This window comes from Chanodichthys erythropterus, chromosome 7 (assembly GCF_024489055.1).
Source record: "Chanodichthys erythropterus isolate Z2021 chromosome 7, ASM2448905v1, whole genome shotgun sequence".
In the NCBI taxonomy this organism is placed as follows: Eukaryota; Metazoa; Chordata; class Actinopteri; order Cypriniformes; family Xenocyprididae; genus Chanodichthys; species Chanodichthys erythropterus.
In genome coordinates this window covers 40,406,818-40,421,164 of record NC_090227.1, presented here as the reverse complement: position 1 = coordinate 40,421,164, position 14,347 = coordinate 40,406,818, and the positions used below count along the sequence as shown (strand labels likewise).

The 14,347-nt window shown below is 36.5% G+C and overlaps 1 protein-coding gene across 1 annotated transcript in view; it reads left to right on the top strand.

The window, feature by feature from the left end:
* The window catches only part of pik3c2a (phosphatidylinositol-4-phosphate 3-kinase, catalytic subunit type 2 alpha), a 43,206-nt gene that overhangs the window by 18,707 nt on the left and 10,152 nt on the right, over nucleotides 1-14,347 (top strand). The window contains exons 11-19 of the mRNA XM_067390560.1: nucleotides 921-1,140; nucleotides 3,931-4,053; nucleotides 4,177-4,344; nucleotides 5,347-5,455; nucleotides 5,551-5,693; nucleotides 7,193-7,381; nucleotides 7,612-7,705; nucleotides 9,090-9,184; nucleotides 9,709-9,889. Of these exons, the coding sequence (XP_067246661.1) occupies nucleotides 921-1,140; nucleotides 3,931-4,053; nucleotides 4,177-4,344; nucleotides 5,347-5,455; nucleotides 5,551-5,693; nucleotides 7,193-7,381; nucleotides 7,612-7,705; nucleotides 9,090-9,184; nucleotides 9,709-9,889 (1,322 nt within the window). The remainder of the gene's footprint in view (nucleotides 1-920; nucleotides 1,141-3,930; nucleotides 4,054-4,176; nucleotides 4,345-5,346; nucleotides 5,456-5,550; nucleotides 5,694-7,192; nucleotides 7,382-7,611; nucleotides 7,706-9,089; nucleotides 9,185-9,708; nucleotides 9,890-14,347) is intronic.

The window sequence follows — 14,347 nt, the reverse complement described above, 5'->3', positions numbered from 1 at the left end:
ACAGTTAAACACTTTTGGCTATTAATTTCCATTGGAAAGAGTAAACACTATGACTCTGAGGTGCTAACTTTGTTCTGTTGTTTAATTTCTCATGATTTAATCCACTTACGAATCCAAATTCAACCATCTTATATTATTATTATTATTAAACTTTGGTCTGACCAGCTTGGTGCCGCAACATTGACTCAACCAATAACGTAAATTTGAGATGTGATGAGATCTTTTTGTTTGACTAATGGTACATAGGGAGAGAAGCCAGTTTGAAAATTGTCATTATTTTTGCACTTCAAGGTGATGACACAAGTGGTGCAGAAATCACGTACTTTAGCTTCAAAGGATTATTTCACTTCAGAATTAAAATTTCCTGATAATTTACTCACCCCCATGTCATCCAAAATATTTCTCTTTCTTTCTTCTGTCGAAAAGCAATTGGCTAAGGTTTTTTAGGAAAACATTCCAGGATTTTTCTCCATATAGTGGACTACGCGTGACCTTTCCAACATGATAACGTAATGCGTGGCGCATCACAGAGCTAGTGCAAGATGAGCATTTGTGGTTAAAAGTATATACATTTTTATTTATTTTTTTTGAAAATTACTGATTGTTTCGCTAGATAAGACTCTTATTCCTAGTCTGGGATCGTGTAGAGCCCTTTGAATCTGCATTGAAACTACAATTCGGACCATCAACCCGTTGAACCCTGTTGAAGTCCACTATATGGAGAATAATCCTGGAATGTTTTCCTCAAAAACCTTAATTTCTTTTCGACTGAAGAAAGAAAGACATAAACATCTTAGATGACATGGGGGTGAGTAAATTATCAGGAAATTTTAATTCTGAAGTGAACTAATCCTTTAAGGCTATGAATGCTAAAATCTGGAATTCAAAAAAAAAATTAAGATGTGCTTATCATCCTGCAGGTTGCAAAAGCCCAGTGGAGGAGAGTTTAACATCACTCACAGATGCTGTGTATGAGCTCACTAAGCTCTATCTGCAGTCTTTCTGCCCAACTACTCCTGGTTGCACGATGGAAGAGCACATGGAGGACGGCAGGGACAGCAAAGAGGCCTCTGGCACCACAGAGCACCTGCAGTTCACTCTGTTTGCTGTTCATGGCATTCCTGCTACCTGGGTCAGCAGGTAAGCACTCTGTCCCTTTTAGTCTGAACCTGGTCTAAATATTAACTGATACTTTAATAATACAAACAAATGGATTTCAAGTGAAATCCATTTACTCGTTTTGGCGCATTCAGCCTCACAGTCTAAATAAGCACTAAACGCTGTTTAATTCAGTTCAGACTTATAATGACTCTGTATAACAAACTCACAGCCAAGGTAAACTTCTCTACTACTTTCAAAGCACTGCCTTAGTCCATATTCATTACACTGTTATTTCCTGCTAGATAATTTGAGTAATTTTGGCTCTGTGTTCTCTTGGAGCAATCAACCTCAGTAAATTATATCTAGACCATTTAACGTTTAACCCAACTTGGAGAACTTAGATTCGCATTATTCCCATCCACTGCAAATAACTTTATTCAGCACGCTTTTACTTAAGGCCACATATAAAAATTATGTAAGGAATGAGGATTGTGTGTTCTGATAATGAATATTCTGACTGCCATGATGATCTCCTATTACTAGAGCTGTGCAGTACAGCGAAATATTTTTACTACTTTTGACATTCAGTATATATTTTGATGCTTATGCATTTGTTCCTAAATGGCTTAAAATGGTGATTTTAATTTTTGTTGATTTACAAAAGTTAATAAAAAGGACCAGAAATATTTTTTCTAAAAGAATTAATACTTTTGTTCTGCAGTGATGTGTTAAATTAATTAAAAGTGATGGTAAAGTCTTTTTATAATTTTACAAAAGATTTCTATTTCAAATAAAGGCTGTTCCGTTCCACTTTATATTCATAAGAAAATCCTGAAATGTATCAGTTTCCACAAAATATTAATCAGCACAACTGTTTTCAACACTGATAACAATAAAAATAATGTTACTTGAGCACCAAATAAGCTTATTAGTATGATTTCTGAAGGATCATGTGACACTGAAGACTGGAGTAAATATGCTGAAAATTCAGCTTTGATCACAGGAATAAATTACATTTTAAAATATATTAAAACAGCATTTTAAATTCCAATTTCTGTTACCAAATAAATGCAGCCATTTAGGGCTGCACAATGATTAATCGCGATTAATCGTTTGCAAAATAAAAGTCTGTTACGTAACGTGTGTGTTCTGTGTATAATAATTATGTATATATAAGTACATGCACATACATGTATAAATGTAAGAAATATATACATGTATGAATAAATATACATATTTATATATATTTATATTACATATAAATATAAATATTTTATATATAAATATTTTTTTTTCTTAAATATTAAAATTTAAGTATATACATATATAAATATACATATTTATATATATTATATTACATATAAATATAAATATAAATATTTTATATATAAATATACATTTTTTCTTAAATATATACATGTATGTGCATGTACTTATATATACATAATTATTGTACAGAGAACACACACGTTACGTAACACAAACTTTTATTTTGCAAACGATTAATCGCGATTAATCGTTGTGCAGCCCTACAGCCATTGTAAACATAAGAGACTTCTTTTTAATCTTGTTGACCCCAAACTTTTGAACGTGTCTGTGTGTCTGTGTGTCTGTGTGTCTGTGTGTCTGTGTGTCTGTGTGTCTGTGTGTCTGTGTGTCTGTGTGTCTGTGTGTCTGTGTGTCTGTGTGTGTGTGTGTGTGTGTGTGTGTGTGTGTGTATACATAAACTGATGAGCCGAAACATTATGACCAGTCACAGGTGATGTGAATATCGTTGGTCATCTCCTAACAAGGCCACATATTAAGGTTTGGGTAGATTAGATGGCAAACAAACAATCAGTTCTCGTGATCAACATGTTGGATGCAGGAGAAATGGGCAGGAATAAAGATCTGAGAGACTTTGATAAGGCCCAAATTGTTATGGCAAGGCGACTGGGTCAGAGTATCTCTGAAATGGCAAGGTTTGTGTGTGCTCCCGGTCAGCAGTTCTCCAGATTTCAATCCAGTTGAGCATTTGTGGACCAGCAGTATATTAGGCAGGCGGTCATAATGTTTTGGCCCATCTGTGTATGCATGTATATTGAAATATTTGATATATCACCAAGGCGATTTCTTAGTCTTTCAAAGTTGAATACAAGTTTGTAGAAGTCTTTGGAGGTGGAAGTGAATTAAACCGTTCTAGCTTGCTTTATCTCTAGCTCGTTTATTTATCTCCACTCCGCCAGCAGCACTTATCTGCCATGGCCGAAATAGACATGACTAGTGATTTCCATCCAGAACAGTGTGAGCAGGCAGAGCTGGACAGAGGTGTGGTGTGTTTGGAGGCAGAAGAGGGTCAAAGTTCTGCATCACTCTGTTCTGTATTTTGATCCAGTTCTCTTGAGGGGGAATTTTGTTACTGATATTTTTTTTTCTTTTCCCCCAGAGGATACTCTCTAGCACAGTGCTTCATCATGGAGCCTATTTTTAGCAGCATGAAATATTTCCCCAGACCACACCAAAAGAGATTCAAAATATGTATCCTTGTGCCATCTCCATCTGTAACCCTAAAAATGTTTGAACTTTGATTGGCTGTTAAAAACACTGAGGCACTCTGCCATCATTTGAAAGATATTTTAAACAAGTATTTGAATGAATATATACAAACCATTTGTGTGTAAATTTCAAACAAAAAAGGTTATAAATTAGTTTTCAAACAATAGTAGTGTTCACGTTTTGATTATTTACATCATATTCAGTCAAATCATGCAGGTTTTTAATTGATGAATACAGGCCAGTGTTTTCATCCCTTTCCGTGCCGTAGAGTAATTTTTCCTTCCTGTTTTCCAGTTTTGAAAAATACTACCTGATGTGTGCCCTGACCCACAACAACAGGAATCTCTTCAAGCCTGTCCAGTCCAAAAAAGTGGGAACGTACAAGAGCTTCTTCTACCACATCAAATGGGATGAATTGTAAGTATTAATGCCCCTTAAACATGCTGGCACGCTACTTCCTGCAATTTTTAGAATTAGAAGGCAATCGGCAGGGTTGCTGCCAGTTTCTTCTGTTGGTGACGACTTCCCCTGTTTCTTTAGGATAAACTTCCCTATTTCAGTGGCGCTGTTACCACTGGAGGCCATGTTGAGTCTTTCTCTCTATGGGGTCCTCAACCAGAACGCAAATAACTCGCCGGATTCCAACAAGCAACGGAAGGGTCCAGAGCTTTTGGGAAAAGTGTCCATGCCTCTGTTTGATTTCAGGAGGCAAGTCATAAACAGTACCTCATATGAATTTGATTGACCTTTGAGAGTATATTGTATGTTGTTCATATTTGTTTAGGTGCATATGCCAATTTATCTGTATTTCTTTTCCCAGTAAGTAGTAAATAAATAAAATATTAATTTCAGTTATTCAATGCTCATAATCTCCCACAAAGTGGAAGAAACTGAAGCTTTCAGAAAATTATGACTTATTAAATTTTTACTTAAGAGCAGTGTTGGGGTAACGCATTACAAGTAATGCGAGTTACATAATCAGATCAAGTAACTATTAAAGTAACTCATTTAAATTTACAAGTTACTTTTTCAAATAAGTACCGCGAGTTACTTTGTTTTCCCATTTATTGACTGACAGCTCTCCTGTCCCCATGTTGAGTGAAATGTGGCGATGCGTGCGCTGTGTAAACATGATATTTATTCTAGACTAGTTCTAGACTACATGTGAGCATTTACTCATTTACTTCTCCTGTGTCCTATTCTTCTGTATTCCAGAATGTCAGCACAGCTGAAAGGCTTGTTTGTTTGAACTGCGCCCTCTACTGTACAGGCATGAATTTGCATTTCCTTCAGCCTGAGATTTATTGATTTTACTTTTGGTGTGGAAAGGCCATTACAATCACCAAAAATAGAACTTTTCTGTTGTTACAAAAACAAACAAACAGCCTAGCCCAGATGAGAAAAAAGTAATGCAGAAGTAATGTAATGCATTTCTTTCAATAAAAAGTAACTAACACAATTAGTTTACTTTTTTAGGGAGTAATGCAATGTAATGTGTTACTTTTTAAAAGTAACTTTCCCCAACACTGATTTTTGAGTTTGACCAAAAAAAAAAAAAAAAAATCTTGTAAATATGGCAATTTGTGTATGACAGCACAACATAAAAATTGTACTCCGTTGATGGATTTGAGACTACAATGAAAGTAAAATAAATTACAATTTTTGGAGTGTTGGCTTTGAGAGTATGACTATGGTTTTATTGTGTCTCAGGGTGCTGTCAAGAGGTAGTAAGCTGCTGAGTTTGTGGACGTTTCCTCAAGTCCTTCAGCCAGGAGCTGGAGGCAAGGGGAAGAGTCCTACCGAGAGGATCATACTGCAGGTTCTTTCATTTGCTCTTTTTTTTGTGTATCTCGAGTCAGTTGCTCTTCACTGACATTGATTGACACTTTAATATCATTGTCTGACCATGCACAGGTTGATTTCCCCAGTCCAGCGGTGGACGTGCTCTATGTTGGTCCTCAGGAGAACGTCTGCCCAGACCCTCAGTCCCTAGAGCCTCTTGATCCAGGCGATCGAAGTGAAATAGAAAAGCTGTGTGCACAAGCGTCTGCTTTTGGGTACGTTTGCATCCAAAAAAGACCTCATGGAATAAAGTAGATTTGCATTTCATGAAGGAAATACCAGTGCTTGCAAAAAGAGTAATGGTAAGGTTTTAGGTTATAGGCTTTGATTTTGGCTTTTGGTAAATTCCTAATCAGAACGTTTGATGCAGTGACAGTGGCTTGTGTTTCCTGTCTTTTGAGCTTCAGAAGCTTCATAATAAGCCTAAGAGGCAGATGAACTGAACATGGTTTCAGATATGCAAGATAATAAGAGTCTTTGAGAGCGTAATGTAATTGAATCTGTTCCGCCTAGTTACTCCAATTATATGCATCTCCTTCAGCTTGCTTATCTTATTTAAGGGTTTTAATTTAATTGAGAATTAAGTGATTTTGAGCTTCTCCGAATATAAAAAACTTCTATTTAAGCAGACATTGACATCATTAAATGCAGCCAAAAATGTTGCCAAACACAAATGTTTGAATGGTAGTGTATGTATGCTTGGTTGACATCACTAACCCCAAAATATACATAAACCCCGCCCCTGAGAACACTCAACAAAGCGGATGAGGCCATGTTGGGCTGCTTTAGAGAAGAGGAAGAGTTGTTGTAGTAGAGTGTTGTTATCATGCCGTCATTTTACGCCGGACTGCTTCACAAACGAGCGTCAATTCAATGCTGGATTTGCACAAAAGATTAACATGACGACACATGCTAGTGAATGAGTTGAATCAACTCCACAGCAACTACATAAATTTATCCACTAACCATTCAGAAACGTCCAGTTTCATTCTAAAAGATGTAATTTCTTCCTGAGACACAATCTTCATTTTGACTGCGTGAGATTCCCCAGCTTTGTTGTTGTTGAGCAAAGCTTCAGTTGCTCAACAACAATGTGTCCCTTTAAATGCAAATGAGCTGCTGCTCCCCGCCCCCTTTCCAGAAGAGGGTGGGGAGCAGCAGCTCATTTGCATTTAAAGGGACACACACAAAAACGGTGTGTTTTTGCTCACACCCAAATGGGGCAAATTTGACAAGCTATAATAAATGATCTGTGGGGTAATCACTTTTTAGAGATAAAATAACCAGTGAATTTAATTCCCTGCAGTAAAAGCCCGTGACTTGAGATTAACTCTCCATTGATGAGGAGAGTTGTTTAGTACGGTCTGCTGAAAATGCATGTCTCAGATGTGGAACAGAAAGCTCAGTCAGCTTAAAGACAGCCACACAACACTCAGCCTCAGATTGGGCAGCTCTCCATGCCCAATTTGTAAGTGTGTCTCTCTGAATGCCCACCAAGTGCCAACAGCTGCAGGGCTCCCAGCTTGACTGCCCATTTGCAGACACATTTAAGAGGTGTGACTTGCTTCTTGTGCCTCTTATCTCTGGATCAGGACTAACTCTTACTTTATGGTTCTTGGATTAACGGGTTAGAGTGTCTGCTTCTTGACTTGGTTTGAAGCCCACAGGAAGTACTCTGTCTGCTTTGAGATTACCCAGCATTCTTTTCCACCAGGCTGTCACGAGCAGACAAGCAGCTGCTCTGGGACCAGAGGTACTATTGTCGGGACTATGAATACAGCCTGCCTAAAATCTTGGCCAGTGCACCCAGCTGGGACTGGGGCAGTATGGGTGAGATCCACTCGCTTCTGCACCACTGGCCCCCTCTGTCGCCTGTTTCGGCCCTGGAGCTCCTTGAATCAAAGTATGTATTTGTCCCGCTCTCGTTCCATTTTATAGTCCATGTTCCCTCTCTTTCTTTATTGCATCTCATTTTAAGCATATGACACATTTAATGTGTCACTTTTGTCATATGATCTTTTTTTTTTTTTGTTGGTTTTTGACCACTTTATTGGTCTCATGACTTGCTTTATTACTGTTCCATTATGGAGAGGGATCTGAGCATGTGGTTAATGTTGTGCGTGTTATATTCAGGTTTGCTGACACAGAGGTGAGGAAAGTGGCTGTGAGCTGGATCGAGAGCAGCAGTGATGATGAGCTGGCTGACTATCTCCCTCAGCTGGTGCAGGTGTGCGCATACACACAAACACACTTATGCATTTATCTTTTTCTTCTATAAACAGCTTGTCATAGTGCTTTTTCTTGGCTATATTCTTGAAAAGATGTACACTTTACCATACTTAAAGAAAGTACTTAAGTAAAAAATATACTTAAGTGTGAATTGTTTTTGGGCACTTAATTGCATGTTATTTAAAGTTGAATGAAAATGTATTATAGATTAAATTAAACGCATTTAGTTTTAACGAGAGTGCTTTGACCCACTTAAAGGATTAGTCCACTTTTAAATAAAAATTTCCTGATAATTTACTTACCCCCATGTCATCCAAGATGTCTTTCTTTCGTCATTCGAAAAGAAATTAAGGTTTTTGATGAAAACATTCCCGGATTTTTCTCCTTATAGTGGACTTCAATGGCCGCCAGACGGTTGAAGGTCAAAATTAGTTTCAGTGCAGCTTTAAACGACACCATACGAGGAATAAGGGTCTTATCTAGGGAAATGATTGGTCATTTTCGAAAAAAATACAACTGTATATGATTTATAAACACAAATTATCACCTTGCACATGCTTCTGCTTTCTGTATTCTTCAGAAATGTCCTACGCCTTCCCTATTCTACTTACGAAAAAAAATGAAACTGGTGCCGCGTTCGTTCTGTAAGTTGAATAGGGAAGGCGTAGGACATATGGCGTAAGTGTTTTGAAGAATGTGGAAAGCGGAAGCACGTGCAATACGATAATTTGTGTTTATAAAGCATATACAGCGTATTTTTTTCAAAAATGATCGTTTTGCTAGATAAGACCCTTATTTATCGTCTGGTATCATTTAAAGCTCTTTGAAGCTGCACTGAATCTGTCATTTTGACCTTTTGGAGGCCACTATATGGAGAAAAATCCTGGAATGTTTTTCTCAAAAACTTTAATTACTTTTTGACTGAAGAAAGAAAGACATGAACATCTTGGATGACATGGGGGTGAGTAAATTATCAGGAAATTTTTATTTAAAAGTGGACTAATCCTTTAAGTAGAGGTTAAGTATATCTTTATTTACTTGCTTGTACTGACAAGAATCTACTTAAATGTAAAATATACTTTAATGTTATCCCTATTGAAATGTATATGTCATGTATTTAAATATTTGTAATTATACATTCGTAATGATGATGTTACGTTATGATTTAGTAAATTTAAAATGATATCAATTAACACATCACAGTTAAAATTCTTTACATATGCTTTAGTATGTTAGTCATCACATCAAAATAAGGCAAGACAAAAGATTACTAAAACATAAAAAGTACTTTAAAAGTGATTTGAAAATAAAGCACTTTTTTTTTCACAAGGGTAGATCAGTAAGTAAAATTTTGTTTCACTGATTTCTGTTTCTGTTTGCAGGCAGTGAAGTTCGAGTGTCACCTCAACAATGCCTTGGTGATATTTCTGCTGTCTCGAGCTCTGGGAAATGTCAACATTGCCCATTATCTATACTGGTAAAGTTCTTTATGAAAATGATTATATACATTTAAGGGTTTTCAATTCATTAAAATATGAATTTTTTGCGCAAAAGATTAACATGCTAGTGGATGAGTTGAATCAACTCCACAGCAACTACATAAATTTATCCACTAACCATTCAGAAACGTCCAGTTTCATTCTAAAAGTTGTAACTTCTTCCTGAGTCTCTCCATCAGTGTCCAACTGAAGCGTGAGCTGTTAAAGCTCCGCCCTCTTCTGGAAAGCGGGTGGGAGCAGCAGCTCATTTGCATTTAAAGGGACACACACACAAAAAGGCGTATTTTTGCTCACACTCAAATAGGGGCAAATTTGACAAGCTATAATAAATGATCTGTGGGGTATTTTGAGCTGAAACTTCACAGACACATTCTGGGGACACCAGAGACTTATATTACATCTTGTGAAAAGGGGCATAAAAAGGTCCCCTTTAAAAGACATTTAAGTGAAAGCTTTTTAACGTTACCCAATGAGATGGCGTTTTGGTCTGTTTGGCCCTTAGGCTGCTGAGGGATGCCTTGCAGGACCCAGCGTTTGGTCGGCGTTATGACCGCATCCTTGGCGTGTTGCTGTGTCTGTGTGGGGCTGGACTGAGGGCTGAGCTTGAGAAGCAGACCAGGCTTGTGCAGCTGTTGGGTGCTCTGGCTGAAAAGGTGCGGCAGGCGAGCAGCTCCACCCGACAGGTAAGCTGTAGCTGCCTTAGGAGCCCTCCACAATGAAGAATATGTTTTGTGTTTTTAAACTGTATGAAATGCATCCAAAAAATAGTGTAACATCCTTTGTATTATATTTAATGATTTTATTTACATTTATTACACACATATTACATTCTCCTTAGATATGTCTGCATTACTGTAAGTTTGGGGTCGTTAAAATTTTATGTTTTTGAAAGAAGTCACCAAGGCTGCATTCTCGAGAGAAGCCAGGTTATCCCGGTACGTTTTTCTGTTGATATGAAAGATCGTGTAGATTTAGCAATATAGGGAGTGTATGATGTATATTATGATGTTATGATGAACTATATGCCTTTCTCCACTGAGATAAGGATACTGATTGTTAGAAGGCAGAGAAAGAGATTAGTTTTACAATCTATATGAATTGAGCAGTTTAGTCCAATTTTTCTGAAGAGACTCGATCGCTTTATATGATTAACAGATTTAATTTAGGCTTTTTTTCCACATATAAACATTCATCATCTCACATAGTTACATTCAAGTTATTTTAAGGCAGGGGTCTCAAACTCAAATTGGCGGGGGGCCGTTTCTGTGATTGACACCTCATAGGAGGGCCATATTAACATTCAAGCGCAAGAAAGTGCAACATTTCAGAAAATTCAATTTCCTTTGCATTATTTCTCATTTACTTCAAATTTCATTAGGCCTACTAAAATATTTTTATACCTATACAATAAATATTTTATTTACCATACTAAATGTAAACAGCAGTGTCTCTCTCATTGTTACAGAGTTTAATTTAATTATATAATACTATTACTAATATAATACTACTAATATAATTCTATTAATTGCAATGGTCTGGTGCGACTTCTCACATCCAACAAGGTGCATGGAATAAAAAAATGAGTAATTTAGGAACAAAACCAGCAACACTTGTGGAGGGGTCAGAAATAAACAAATAACTAGAGCTATATCAATTTTATTTAGCCAAAAAATAAAAATCTCTCATTGTTACATACATTATTGATTTTTAACATTTAACGTAAGTATTTTCCCTTACTTTGTTAGCTTAAATAACATTAAAATCTTGCACTGAACAACACTGTACTGAACAAATACAATCCCTGAATACATTTGTACACTCTTTTGTTTCTTGACAGACACCTGCAGCGTTTGTGCTCACAGCTGAGACACATTTGTCCAAGATGCTGTTTGAGCATCGGTAACGTTTAATGGTTGCATCGGACGCGTTTCGGTCGTTTAAATCGATGCTTATGACTTAAAGTCGAGTGCTTTTACTGTAATTTAGGCAAGCGACGCAGTTGAGAGCGCGGCTCATGGTTGCATAGAAACGACAGATGCCACTGGAGCGAAAGCGCATTGGAAAGAAGGAGAATGCGGCGCGGCCGCTTATGTGACGCGAAATGTGAATGACCCCTTAGAACCGTGACTTTTTCTTTGCATATCAGACAGGTAGCAACTAGAGAATAATAATAATAATAATTTAGCGGGCCGGATTATGTTTTATTTTTGAGATCAGTTGCGGGCCGGGTAGAGGGGGAGGGCGGGCCCTAAATGGCCCGCGGGCCGGCAGTTTGAGACCACTGTTTTAAGGCATGAAGAAATTTTTTTCACAGTTAAAAAACATTTAAATATGTCATTTTGGTGATTTAAAGATGAATTTTAAGGGATAAAATGATTGACTACTTTAATATATTTCTGTGATGTCATATGATCCTTCAGAAATCGGTCTAATATACTGATTTGGTGCTCAAGAAACATTTCTTATTATTAATGCTGTTAATAGTTGCTTAATATTTTTGTGAAAACTATAATACTTTTTTTTTTTTTCAGGATTGTTTGATAAGAAAGAAAGAACAAGCATTAATTTTAAATAGAAGTTGTCGTTTTTTTGTTGCTGTAAAAATGCAGAAGTCTTTACTCTCACTTTTGATCATTTGAATGCATCTTTGCTGAATAAAAGTATTAATTTCTTTCAGATTTTGAACGGTAGTGTACGTCTGTGCCAGTAACAGAATCTTGTGCTCATTTATTTTAGTTACAGTATTTTCTTATGACCCATTGGAATCTATGATTTCAAACCAAAGACTTCTGGGAAACAAGTGCAGAAGTTTCTAAACTGTTCAACAACTAGTTCCAAAATCTAATTTAATAACGCTCTTCAAAACATGATCTGAATAAACATAAAATAATGGAAAGGCTACATAACTATACCAGGAATCTCTTGTTTTGTTTTGTTTTGGGTTTGAACAAAAGCCTGTTTGACTTTTAGTCCTTACAAAACACTTTATGTGAAAAAAAATTTTTCTCTTAAGAAATGAATCAGATTATTGGATCATTGAATGAATGTATTTGGATGAAACCTTGGTCCCTCCCGCTCATCCTGCCAATATTGATATCATCTTACATTGTCTTGTACTGATACACTATATAGAAAAATCTATGGAAACCCAAACGCCACACCTATAAATATGTGTGTTGTTGAGCATTTCATTAAAAAAATTGGCACCATTCAGACACAAGCATCAGTGAGATTAGATACTGATTTGTCTGGCTCACATTCGTGTTCAAATTCATTCCAAATGTGTTCAGGAGGGTTCAGATCTGGGTTTTGCACAGGCCAGTCAAGTTCTAATCAATGATTAAATTATTTTTTTATGGGTCTCGCTTTGTGCTCTGGAGTATTGTCATGTAGGAACGGAAAAGGGTCCTGCCCAAAGTTTACCACAAAGTGGGAAACGCACAATTCTCAAGAGCGTCATTGTATGCTGCAGCATTAAGATTAGTCTTCGCTGGGATTAAAAGGCCTTGCCAAACCGTTAATTAGAAGGGGGTGTCCACATACTTTTGGTCCTATAGTGCCTCATCTTATATCTCCCATGTGAACAAGTGATTTACATACAGATGGAAAGCTTGTAATAAGGCTTTTTTTTACTAGACTTTTATCATAAACACATTTTATGTTATTTCTTTGTCTGTGTTTGCTAAATAGAATGCTGCAGGAATCAGTCCTAAAACACAGAAACGAGTTAACATTTTTGTACTTACTTTGTCCCAATGTCAGAGTTGTTTTTTTTTTTTTTTTTTTATAAGTTCTGTGGTTAAAACAAGCTCAAGGTGTTTTCACGTTTTATTGTATGATAATTAAAACATCAGTAATTTTGCACTCTTAAAATATTGTAAGCTTTTGCAGTTGCTAACAACTGGCTAAATGTGACTACAGAGATTGTCGGGAACATTAAACATCATGTTGAACAGGAAAACTCATCTACTCACTAGTTATACAGCCTTATTGTATTTATACAGCACACTTGCAAGCTCAAACTTTCCAACTTGTTGATTTTTAAATAAAGATTGAAAGAGTTTTGGGAAACTTAAAGGGTTAATTCACCCAACAATGAAAATTCTGTCATTAATTATTCGTTCCAGACCCGTAAGACTTTTGTTCATCTTCGAAACACAAATGAAGATCTTTTTAATGAAATCTGAGCTTTCTGTCCCTCCATTGACAGTCTATGCAACTACCACTTTGACACTTCAAAAAAACTAATCCATATGAATTGAGTGGTTTAGTCCAAATGAGACTTGATTGTTTTATATGATGAACAGATTTAATTTAGGCTTTTATTCACAAATAAACATTCATCATCTCACACATCAGTTGTGGTAAACGGAAGCTCAAGCATTTTTGCTTGACATGCGAGAACCAATGAGGTTCATTCTTGTGTGTTACGCAGCACGTTTGAGCTTCTGCAAGATGTTTGTTCTCGCCTGTCAAGCAAGTTCGGTTGAGCTTTTATTTATGTTCGCTGATCAATATGTTTCCGTCCACCTATTTTTTTTTTCCCACTGGATGGAAATGCCAAGATGTGCATGAATTCTAAAAATGCGCATAAAAAAATTTAAATTTTTTATCCGATAAGAAAACATGAGCACAAACTTTGACGGAAATACATTTACCGAATAAATGCCTCAAAAAAGTCATGTGACTTTGCGCGATGGAATGGTATAACTGGAGCAACCAGCAGCCAATCTCATTGCACAGCATCAAAAATGCTTTTCTGGTGATGCATGCTCTGAGGCGCAAGTAATTTATTATATACGGAAATTATTTTACTGTGGCTTCTCCTACTTTTCTTAGTGCTATTTAGCACTAGTTTATCAAGGAGTGATGATTTTATTCTCTTCAACTCACTGGATAGAAACAGTGCTTTATTCACAAATGTTTTATGCAATATTCCAATTTTGCGCACAAGTTAAATTCGAAACATAGCTAATGTTTATATGTGAATAAAAGCCTAAATTCAATCGTTCATCATATAAAGCGACCGAGTCTCTTCAGAAAATTTTAACTAAATTCAATGGATTAGTTTTGCAATCTCTTTATGAACTTTTTGAAGTGACAAAGTGGTAGTTGTGTAGCTGTCAATGGAGAAACCAAAA